Raw genomic sequence first — 12,238 nt, 5'->3', positions numbered from 1 at the left:
TAAGATGAACGCGGTCCACAGGCTCGGTGGTCCCGACCCAGGGGTGCCAAGGGAACCGGCTCTGGGCATATATATGATGGGTGTTCGTGAACAGTAATTAAACACTTTTAAAGTATGCTGGGGACTTGGGCTTTCTTCCTTTCTCAATCTTCCATTCCCATTCGGAGCATTCATCAACCTGACAGCATGTTCTCTGACTTCATGGAGACTGATGAATTGTGACTCTGCTGTCCCGTTGTCCTGATGATGTCCAGCTATTCCTTCACACAATCAGGCTTCAAAATGGGAAGCTTCGACAGGACCACTTCATCTTGTTAATGTGGACATTGACCATGTACCTCATAGTCATAATGAAAGGACCCCCAAATAGTAGTCAGTCCACTCCCAAGTCAGCTGCTGTCTACTGTAAACATGATTTGAGAAATGTAAGATATTTATTCCATGTAGGTCTTTTCATGGGAAAATGCTCTTTATACCATTGTTTTTAGGTGAGTTCTTTACATTCAATAAATTATTATAGTAGAAAAAGGGGGAGGAGACTTGTCCCTTAAAGAGTTCACAGTTACATGGATGTAAAGGCTCTGTCCCAGAGACTGTTAGGCTCTTCCAGTTCTTTACAGTTTCATTTGTGATAGTAAAGACTAGAGAGTCCGGAATTAGTAAGTCAGTTAAATATATTCTGGTACATTCAGTCTATGAAAAGTTATGCAGCTTTTAAAATAAATGTGGTGGGTCTATTCAAGCTGCTGACCTATGTTATTAAATAAAGTCATGAACACAACATTTGTGCTTTAGGAAAGTAAGGGATTACGCACACAGGGAAATATGAATTGTCTTTACTGAATGGAAATGTTGAAAACTGCTTCCTACAGTTATGTGAACCCTCACATGGCCAAAATTCAATATTGACAGGGTAGCTTGAATCCTTAATAAAACAGTCTTCAATCATTCATTTTAAGATTGATTTTATGTAACTATGTATCTTGTCATGGTCACCTCTAGAGAGGGAAATGGAGGGATAAACTAAGCCCCCTCTTTCCTTCCAAGTGTCCCTTCAGATTACTTCCACAGAAAGGCAGCCTTTGCCAGTAAAACACTGCGTCCTCCCCTGCTACCCTGGGACGGAAAGGGGTCTTAGCTTCTGGCTTTAGTCTAGAGGGTGAAGTGCCAGTAAGAATGGTCCCTGGAGACTGCAGCCTTCAATTTCCACTCTTCTTGGCCATCCTGAGGTGCTTCTATAGATTTCGAAAAATTAAAGAAATAACTGGGTCAAAAGGTGGTTCCATTCCCAGCTTTCCAAGGAGTCTCCATACTGCTTTCCAGATTGGCTGCACCAATTTGCAGTCCCACCAGCATGTGTGAGTGTGCCTTTTCCCCCACATCCTCACCAACACTTATTGTTGTTTGTATTCTTAATAGCTGCCATTCTGACTGGAGTGAGACGATATCTTAGTTTTGATTTGCATTTCTCTAATTGCTAGAGATGATGAACATTTTTCATATATTTATTGATTGTATATCATCTTCTGAGAAGTGTCTGTTCAGGTCCTTGGCCCATTTATTGATTGGGTTATTTGTTTTTTTGGTGCTTAGCTTTTTGAGTTCTTTATATACCCTAGAGTTTAGTGCTCTATCTGATGTGTGAGGGGTAAAGATTTGCTCCCAGGATGTAGGCTCTCTATTCACCTCACAGATTCTTTCTTTTTCTTTTTCTTTTTGTTGCTAAGAAACTTTTTATTGATTCTTGATTTTATTGATTTATTGATTCTTGATTTTAATTCTTGTGCTATAGGAGTCTTATTAAGGAAGTTGAGGCCTAATCCCACATGATGGAGATCATTTGACCCATTTGACCATTTGACCCAGCTATCCCACTCCTCTATCTACATCCAAAGGACTTAAAAACAGCATACCACAGGGACACAGCTACATCAAGGTTTATAGCAGCATAATTCACAATAGCTAAATTGTAGAAACAACCTAGATGCCCTTCAGTAGATGAATGGGTAAAAAAAAAATGTGGTATATATACACAATGGAATATTACTCAGCAATAAAAGGGAATAAAAATCATTGCATTTGCAGGTAAATGGATGGAGTTAGAGGAGATAATGCTAAGTGAAGTTAGCCAACTCCAAAAAAACAAATGCAGATTGTTTTCTCTGATACAAGGAGGTTGATTCATAGTGGGGTAGGGAGGGGGAGCATGGGAGGATTAGATGAACTCTAGATAGGGCAGAGGGGTGGGAGGGGAAGGGAGGGGGCAGGGGGTTAGATGAGGTGATGGAATGTGGTGGTCATCATTATCCAAAGTACATGTATGAAGACACGAATTAGTGTGAATATACTTTGAATACAACCAGAGGTATGAAAAGTTGTGCTCTATATGTGTAATATGAATTGTCAAAAAAGATTAAAGGAAGCCATTCAGAACAAATCCCACAAAAGGCCCTAAGACAAGGTTCTCTGAGGAACTGGGTGGAAATCAGGAACCAGAGCCTAAGAGCACAAGTCACCCATTAGCTGCTTCTTCCCTCCTCAGAGGAGCAAAAAATTAACTTCTTGTTCTAATAATTGAGAATAAGTTACATGAACTAAAGAACTACTTTCAACCTATAAACAATAAGAAATAAAGTAGCTTCCAAACCCAAGTATCTACACAATGTTCACAGCATTTATCTCCCCTTCAAAGCTAAAAACGGCCAAGGACCTGATGATTGTCCCTCAATGGAAGGGATAAACAAGATGCCGTCTATCCATACAGTGGAACATTTTTTAACAAAGACAATCCAAGTTCTGCCACATGGATGAACCTCAGGAAGAGCATGCTTCATCCAGGAAGCCACTCACAGAAGACCGCATTCCGGAGGTGGCAAATCCAGACACAGGAGCAGGGGAGGGCATATCTGTAGTTTCTTTATGGGATGTTGAAATGTCCTAAAATTATACTGTATTGATGGATGTACAACTCTACCATTGAAAACTGATGAACCATAATCTTAAATGAATGTATTTTATGTGAGCTACATCCAATAACGCTATTAAAGAAGTTCATAGTCTACACTTGTAAACTTACACTAGGTGGAAAAAAAGCTATATTGATAGAACTAATGACTCAAAAAGTTCTCCAGTTAAAGGTCAAATAGATTTAAACCCAGGAATACCTCCAAAAAACTCACATTAACAATTCAAAATTCAATTCCAAATGCATAATAATTGACTTTATTTTCATCAACACATGATCTATATAACACCTTTTAATTCTTCCCGTTATCAAAATACCCATAATTGGATTGCTCCCACCGCTTAGTCAGCTGGGTAGAGCCCAGAAATCTGCACCCTTAGACAAACTCCCCGGAGATGAGACAGGGCCAGCTCAGGAGCTCTAGACTGGTAGATCCCTCCTTGCTCACTGACAGGAGGGGGTCAGAATGAGAGGGCTACTCTTCTCTTGCTACATCTTCATAGATATTCTTGATTTCCTGCAGCTGTACCTCTTGCAGCAGGTTAAATTAGAAGTGATAACCTCTGAAGAGTTGGAACGCAGTGATCATGCGTCTCACACATCAAGCTCACACAAAACACAAGTTTTGTGTTCTGGTGGGATGATGCAGAATAGTGAACGTGTCTTTGAAAGTTTTTAAAATGTGATCTTTGTTCTATGGTCAAGAGAATAATGGCGTCTTAGGAGTGATATGTAAACTGGCTTTCATTCAATACAAACATTACATACTTCCACCTTCCCAGAAATGGTCACCTTGTCGCTACCACTCTGTGGACTCTGCCGCGTGAGCATTTGGACCCGTTTAGGCACCCAGCAAAGGTCGAGAAGCCCTCCCTCCAAACCTACAACATCTTAGAAATGCTTAAACTACTTCCACCCTCCACCCAGTAGTTCAAATGAGCTGCCGAAACGTAGTCCAATCAGCCCTTCAACTCTAAAGAATGCAGGTTCCCTGGGGTCCTGTGTGTCCTCCCCAGGCAGAAGGGACACAAGGGCCCCTTCTCTGAAGCCTCAGTTGGTCTGAGCAACTCTGGTGTCAAAACCATGGAAGTTCAGCATCTTTGTCACCAACTCTGGAAGATCAATGTCGTGTCTCCACCCCCAGTCCTTCCGGGCATTGCTGTCATCCAAGTTCATGGGCCAGCTATCCGCTAGAGAGAGAGGTTATTCAGACTCTGGATTTGCCAAAGTTCTACAGCGTTTTATGTGAAGATTGATTGTACAAGGAACAAAAAAAGTAGAACAACTACTATACACACACAGTCACCCTCTTAGAAGGTCAGACTAGACTAGACACCTACCGTCTGACACTGATTTTCATGTTAAAACCCCTCTCTCTCATATATATATATAATATATATACACATATATATAAATAAATATATGATATATAATATATCATATATTTTATCACATATATATTATATCACATATATAATATATATTATATCATATATTATATATAAGATATCTATATCTTAAATCTATATATAAAATTAACCAAAGATTGAACAGGGACACTCAACCACTGAGCCCCATCCCCAGCCTTTTTTTTTTTTTTTTTAATTTTGTTTAGAGACAGGGTCTTGCTGAGTTGCTTAGTGCCGCACTAAGTTGCTGAGGCTTTGAACTTGTGATCCTCCTGTCTCAGCCTCCAGAGCCACTGGGATTTCAGGCATGCACCACTGTACCCAGCAAAACCTCACAGCGAGGAAAGTTAAATAAAAAAGTGGCGGTTAGAGTATGTGAAAACCCAGGGCTGCTCCCATACTTTCTCAGTTGCTTCCTTTTCCCCTTGTTTTGCATTTAATCTGTAAGATGCTGTTGAGCCATTCCCTTGGAATGGAATCATTTTACCCACTTAGATCATATCTCAAAAATCAAAGCATCTGCTAACCAGCTCAACAGCAGCTAATTCTGTAGCACGCATCTCGGCCCTGGGGTGAGAGCTTCCCCGGCTGACATCCTCAGGACTCATGGTGCACGCCAAAGCTCAGTTTTGACTGTGCTGGTTGGCAGTAGTTGACCCACCTATGGCCTGCCGCATAGGGTCCACGTGGTAGGTGATCTGGAACTCCGGCAGGTGCCTGCGGACCTCCTGGGCCAGCTCCTCAGGGGTGAAGCTCATGGCACTGATGTTGTAGGTCCTCATGGAGAGAGACTCTGCGGGTGCATCCATGACCTCCAGAGTGGCCCTGAGGCAGTCGTTGATGTACATCATCGGAAGCCTGGTGCTGGCCTTCAGGTTGCACTCAAATTTGCCCCTCCTTGTGGCCTCTTGGAAAATATGGACTGCGTAGTCTGAAAGAGAATCCGTCTGTGGGTTTTTCTTATGTCAAAACCATGCAGGAGCCTCTTGGACCAAGGCAGCAGCTCTATAATGTTTTAGTCCCAGAACCTCTTCAGGCTCTTAAAAATGTAGGACTCCCAGAGATTTGACCCATGCAGGCTCTATCAAGATTTACTGTGTGACATAGGTAAATGAAAATTTTTAGAATGTAAACCAGTAAGTTCTAAAATGACAAGAATAACCTATTACATATTGATATGTGTGATATTTTATGGGAAAAAGAACATCATTTTCAAACAAAGAAAGTTTACTGAGAAGAACAATCTGTTGTACAATTTAAGAAACTCTGGAGCCGGGTGCAGTGGCGCACGCCTGTAATCCCACCTGCTCAGGAGGCTCAGACAGGAGGATTGTGAGTCCAAAACCAGCCTCAGCAAATTAGCGAGGCCCTAAGCAACCTAGCAAGACCCTATCTCTAAATAAAATACAGAAAAGGGCTGGGGTTGTGGCTCAGTGGTTAAGTGCCCCTGAGTTTAATCCCTGGTACAAGGAAGGAAGGAAGGAAGGAAAGAAACAAAACTCTGGGGTTTAGCAGGAGACAGCTGAAGCATCTACCAGCTTCCACATTCAGCCTGTTCTGCTGTAGCACACACCTCTGGGAAACTCCTGGCTTGAGCGGGGGAAGGAAAGTGGCTAATAATGTCCCTGTACTAGTATGGGTAGTGTTGACCCCTGGATTCCTTGAAAGAATCTCAAGGATGCTCAGAGGCCCCTGAGCCACACTTGAAGAGGCTCCACATGAAGGTAGGAGCTTTTCTAAAGTGACCAAAACCAAAGTCACCTTTAAAGTCCCTCAGGTTTTGTCAAGCAGCTTTTATACTACACCTCAGGACCACTGTATGGGGAGGATCCCCGACATGACGGTTGCTGAATGTCATGCACGCCTGAGTCCAAAACAGCACTACTTAGGCCCTTTTCAAATGTGCAACGTGCAGGGTCCATTCCAGCCAGCTGTTCTCTATTAAGAAACAAGGGCTGTATTCAAGGAAGCTGATGGGGGTCTTCTACATGGCGAGTCACACACCTGTCCTCGAGCAGTGTCCTCACCCAGCACTGTGGTGGCAATGCCAAGCTGACTGCCAGCTCCTGCATGTGCCCTGAGCAAGGGCAAGTCGATAGGGTCTGCTGTGCACAAGAGCACACACCTGGGAGAAGGCAAAGAAACTGCAGGTGCTCCTTACACACTAGAGACAGGGCCGTTCACCACCAAGAAGATGCTTCCCGGCAATAAGTGAGCCTATCTTACATATAAAAGAAATCAGAAACCCTTCTTACCAGTTGTTCCTCCCCCAGGCTCCGAGTCAGCAGAAATGATTCCAGGGTACCTCAGGCAGCGGAAATCTAACCCGTACCGGTAATAATAGTACTATGAGAAAGAGACAGCTGACTCAGAAAAGGATCTTTAAATCAGAACACAGCCAAAAAAATTTTTTAAGTTTTTTTCTTTTTCTGAATATCATTCCATACAGCTATATTAAAATATTCCTAAAGAAAATGAAGAGTTTAGAACTTCCTAGAGTCATTCACTCATCTTGAACACTCTTCTGTCTTTATCCCAGAGAATCATGGTCGTGGTGACCCAGCAACTCTGCCAACAACAACCCAGCCTCCAGCAGGGGTCTGCTACCTTTCACTGTCCTGAGCCTGAAGGGTTCACCTGCTCATGCAGCCTGGCAAAGATCGGAGGGGAGGGCAGAGGCCAGAGCAATGGCCAGACCCAGCAGCCAAAGGATCGGATGTTGACTCGAATTTACTATAGAGGCCAGGCACCTGGTGCACACCTGTGATCCCAGCAGCTCAGAGGCTGAGGTAGGAGGACTGAGAGTGCAAAGCCAGCCTCAGCAACTTAGTGAGGCCCTAAGCAACTCAGTGAGACTATGTCTCTAAATAAAATACATAAAAGGGCTGGAGGATGTGGCTCAGAGGATGAGCACCCCTAGGTTCAATCCCTACCAAAAAAAAGAAAAAAATACTATAGAGATATAAAGACAGAGTAGGGAAAGAAAAAAAAAGCTTGAGGTTTTCCAGAACACAAAGTCATCACCAATAACTACGGGCACTGGTCGCCTAGAACAATGGTGCTCAGGAACAGGGCTACAGCAAGCAAAGGCTTCGGAGCCACTTACCGTTCAGGAAGTGCCAGGCCACAGGGGGTCCTTAGGTGCCTGCCACTTGGCAAACACAGCAGGGAGGTAAACGTCCCTGGGGGCGGGGCAGGGGAGGGGCAAGCGCCCCAGGACGAAATCAGCAGGTGCTCACTCGGTCACTCCAGGCAGAGTGGGAAAGGAAACTGAAGGAACAGACCCGCCGCAGGGCAGCAGCCTCCCAGGGGTGCTTACCTCTCCCATGAGCTCCATGTGCACCTTGGACACCCCGTAGATGGTCCTGGGCCTCTGGGTGCAGAGCTCAGGGGCTGGGTTTCGGGGAGAAGTAGGTCCAAAAGCCGCGATGGTGCTGGGCACAAACAAGCGCAGGTGGTACTCAGTCGCGATGTCCAGGACGTGGTGCAGCCCTGAGGGGCAGGGTCATCAGAACCTCTCTCACCGAGGAGTGAGGAGCGGGAGAGCGGACCAGGCGGGCTGGACACTCACCAGTGATGTTCACGGCTCGTGCCAAGGGCACGTTGGCCTCTCCAGCGGCGCTGAGCAAAGCGCTGTAATGGAACAGCCAGGTGATGCGGTGGTTGACCACGATCTCCCGGAGCCGCTTGTAATCCAGGACATCGGCATAAATGAAGGGGCCTACAGAACACAGGCGAGCAGGTGGGGATCTGAGGAGCCAAGCAGCCCACACACCTGGAGAATCCCGCTGGGATCCGCAGGTAATAATAGCTGGTGCTCCTACAAGGAACTGAGCATCAGGTGTAGTTCACCTTCTCATAGCCTTGGAGGTAGACACATTTAACCAGTGAGGAACCTGAGGCACAGAGAAGTTCAGCAGCTGCCAGGGGTCAAACAGAAACAAGTGGAAAAAGTCGGGTCACCACTGGGCATCTGCCACCCCCTCCCTAGGCGTCACTGCTGATGCCAACTCCAGCTCCCTGGTCACCTCATTCTGCTTTCAAGCTGCAGATTTCAAAAGAAATAGAAGAATCCTAAGTCATCAGTTCTCCATATCTAATTACACAGGAGGCAGAGACGATTCTGCTCAAGGCCAATGGAAGACCACCCCCACCCCCCAGCAGCTTGCTAATCTGCCCAGGACACATAGAAAAAGGCCAACTCTGAACCAGGAAGGACTGACAGACAGGATGGAATGCTTATGAGGCAGTAGACAACTTCACAAGAGGAGCTTGAGTATTTTTGTGTGTGCGTGCCATAGCTTAAGAGCAATTCTACCTTATAACATCCCAATTAATATCTCCAAGTTTTTAAAGTTCTTTTTCCTCATCACAGAACTTGATCTGTTTGTCTACTCTGAGCCAGTAAGTTATCTAAAAATTCAAAAGACAGGAATCCAAGTTTTTATTCCAAAGATATTACTCTAAATTATATCAAAAGATATTATTTTGAAACATCAAATGATTTAATAGCTGCTGCTATTCAAGTGGTTAAAAGCATTAGAAATATCAAAAAATATCCCCAAAAAAAAAAAATCAAAAAAAATTCAAGTGGTTAAAAGCATTAGAAACATCAAATACTTTTAAGTGGCACAATGTGTCTCGATAACTTTCTTTGATCCACATACCTGGATAGGGGCTGTCGCGCGCACTGACTCCATGAACCATATCTTTAACCACACTTTGAAAATTAAAGATAAATATAGCAGCAAGGCTTATCGATCACTTACCATGACGTAAGACATAATTGGGGGGTTTCTTTATGTCTGACAAAATCACATTTTCCTCCCCAAATCGTTTCCTAAAGGGAAAATCAAAACACAAGTCAGCAACCTGGAGGATATAACAGCTTCTGCAAAAAAAAAGAAAAAAAAAAATCTTTTAAAATAGAAGCAGCCTCCTTCCTCCTCACCTGGGACACACCTTGCTTCTCTCATGCTCAGGCCCCTTCCCCACCCAGCCTCATGTTCTGTTTCTCTTCTCACCCCACTGTCAGCGCTCTGTCTGTCACCGGGTTCTCCCCAGGATCCCTGTCACTGACTTCTAAGTCAGAAGCCCAATTCAGGGAAAGTTCCAACGATAGGTCTGGACACTTGTTCCAACAAACAAACAAACAAACAAACACGTGGACTCTGACTGGTGAAGAGCAGGAGAGGACTGGAGTCGGCACAGCTGCAGCAGGAGGACCAGCTCCGTCTTCAGGAGAACCGGCCCGGGCTCCCTTCCCGGGTTATAGACAAAGGAACCAGAACCGAGCCCAGTCAAGCAGTGCTGGTCAGACTGTGGTCCGGCTGATCGTTGTCTCAGGACTGGTTAGAGGGGCTTGTCAGGGTTAGTGGTAAGAGAGTTGCTGCTCCCTAAAGGGTGGTTTTGACTCACCACAAGATGTTTATCAGGTAGACCTCTTGTTCCTACAATCCAAGGTGACTGCCCCAGCAAAGGAGACAGATGCAAAATGGAAACGAGATGCTAAGTTGTAAAAAAACATCTGCAGGCTCAAGTCAATGAGCTAAGTGTTTTTAACCTAAGACGCCTGTAAGTCCTGCTACATCTCTAGAGGGTCACAGTTTTGTCCCACTCTCTCCAAATCCCACACTGTTCCTTTCCAGTTTCTAAAAATGCTTCCCTCTGACCCCAAACAACTAAAAGCCAAATGATCCATCTGGGACAAGTCCCACTTTGCCTAAGATAGGAGAAAGAGAGCAGAGGGCCAGTGTGAGCAAGAGTCAAGGGCCTCATTGGTCTGTGACATCAGGAGGCAAAGCAAAATGTGATTTAAGCAGCAACATAGGTGCCACATCTTAAAAATGGGAAGGGACAAGAGGAAGGAGGAGATGGTTAAATGGTGCTAGAGATAAACCGTACTTAGGAACTCAGGTTTCAAATATCAAGTCTTTAAGGCTCTTACCTTAAAAGGTTAGCAAGCCCCACTCCCAACTGGCCAAGACCCCCTAGACAAAAAAGAAAAAACAATAGTGAAACTTCAGAAACCTCGTGAGTTCAGGGATTCCCAGAATGTCATGAACAAACCGACTCTTCCTCAGCCTGGGAGGATGAGATGAAGTCCTGGGTTCAGCCGATGCCACTGCTACTGACTGTGCCACACGGCGCGGCACTCAGAACATGGAATGACGGCCACCCAGCCAGGACAGAGGCCAAGGCAGACACAGATGCCCCAGCCAAGGGGGTGTCTCAGCAGAGGAGAGGGGGAGGAGGAGCCAAAGCTCCTGTGCTTCAAGTACCAAGGACATTCACCGCCAGCCTTGGCACACCTTCTGGTGGGATCTGAATCCCACTTCTATTCTCACTGAGCTGGGCTAGGAAGGGCAAGGGGGGTGGGCAGCAAGAAGTCCTTTGAGAAGAGGGCAGACAAAAAAACACTCAGTGGGGAGCCACCAGGAAAGTAAAAACTGGATGGCATCAGTTTCCTAATTTGCAGACTTAACAAAGGCATGGATAATACGGCATCAGGAATCCCACTAGAATGCACCATTATAACGCACCAATAAAAAAATGTAGAGGGGGAAAAAGCCATGGTTAGGAACAGGAAAGCCAGGGAGCTGGGAGCACATCTAGAGACACCCAAGCAGCAGTTGGACAGAACAGAGGGATTTCCCGCTAGCTCCTATTACTATGGCCCTCAAACCCTGGACATGCTTCATGAGGGAGGTGGCAGAGAGTGAGAAAACCACCCCCCCCCCCCCCCCACACACACACACACACACACACCCTGTGAGGAAAGTGGGAGGACAGTGATGCAGAGCCAATGGAAGAAACCTGGCAGAGGAGGAGGAAATATCAATGTCAATCAAATGAGAGCGGGGCTTGGGCCAGGGGCAGCACGAAGTCTACAGTGAGAAGGTGCAGGATCAGGGCTGGCATATTCAAGGTAGGGCATCTGGTGACAGTGAGGTCAACGGCAATGAGGTCCCAGGACAGATGCTAACTTACCTGCTGCAGCGCCTTGTTTCCCAAGGCCCCGGGCCTGGTGACACGATAGCACATCACATGTTCCAAAACCAAAGGCAGCTACGCAGAGCAGCACCAAGAAGGTGAGATTCAAGCCAAGACAGGGAGAAGAGGAAGAGGGAGAAAATCCAACCTGTAATCAGGATCCGCGGAGGGTCTGCTTCCGAGGAGGCGGCAGAGTGGAAGCTGGCATTCTCTGGGATCTGCGAAGAGGAGTTGCCCAGACATCGGACTGGCAGGACAGACATCCAGCAGCTGCAGAGGGGCCTCTGCACTGCTCCACGGGCCACAGCCACGTGCCTCAGCATCCTGATGATCTGCATTTGCTTTTCAAATGTGCTGCAGGAAAAGGGAGCAGAGTCCACTAGGTAACCTTTCCTTCTTCCAGCCCCTGGAAATGAGATCCTTAACTGAAATTAACAATATGATCCTCAGCTAATGAGCACAGACCTGATTGGGGATTCAGGATTGGCATGAAGAGACTGCTGAGCTGGCCACAGGAAGCCAGTCCAGGGCCTGCTGTGAGTCAGGCTCCTGCGATAAAGGCATGAAAGGTTGCTCACACAAAGGCCAGATTCCGAATCGACCTCACAGTGCTGACAACAGGTCCTACTGCAGAGAGCCACCAGCACTGAGAAGAGCCACAGTTTATCTTCAGCCTGTCCCCGCACCATCTGAGGCGACAAACAGGCCCCAGACTAAATAAGGGTGCCCTGCTAATCTGGTACTAACACTTGGACATTATCTTTAAAATAAACCAGATGAGAAAAGCAGATGGTGAAGAGAAAAAGGTCCCCGCAACCTCGAGTAAGCTGTGAGCAGTTTTTGTTTTACTGCCATCTCTGTAGAAAGGGTC

The 12,238-nt window shown here is 45.8% G+C and overlaps 1 protein-coding gene across 1 annotated transcript; it reads right to left on the bottom strand.

Annotated features, from left to right (window-relative positions):
- Nucleotides 1–4,015: 4,015 nt before the first annotated feature.
- LOC114085652 (L-threonine 3-dehydrogenase, mitochondrial-like) lies at nt 4,016–11,705 on the bottom strand. Its single transcript, XM_027926830.2, has 8 exons — nt 11,516–11,705; nt 10,322–10,364; nt 9,144–9,214; nt 7,946–8,095; nt 7,694–7,866; nt 6,630–6,720; nt 5,036–5,305; nt 4,016–4,155 (listed from the first exon to the last, which is right to left on the bottom strand). Exons 1-8 carry the CDS (start codon nt 11,703–11,705, stop codon nt 4,016–4,018), a joined length of 1,128 nt encoding a protein of 375 aa, XP_027782631.1.
- Nucleotides 11,706–12,238: the final 533 nt, after the last annotated feature.

This window comes from Marmota flaviventris, chromosome 3, assembly GCF_047511675.1.
Source record: "Marmota flaviventris isolate mMarFla1 chromosome 3, mMarFla1.hap1, whole genome shotgun sequence".
NCBI classification, from domain to species: domain Eukaryota; kingdom Metazoa; phylum Chordata; class Mammalia; order Rodentia; family Sciuridae; genus Marmota; species Marmota flaviventris.
Note: the sequence above shows the minus strand (reverse complement) of the source record. Positions and strands in the feature narration are given on the sequence as shown.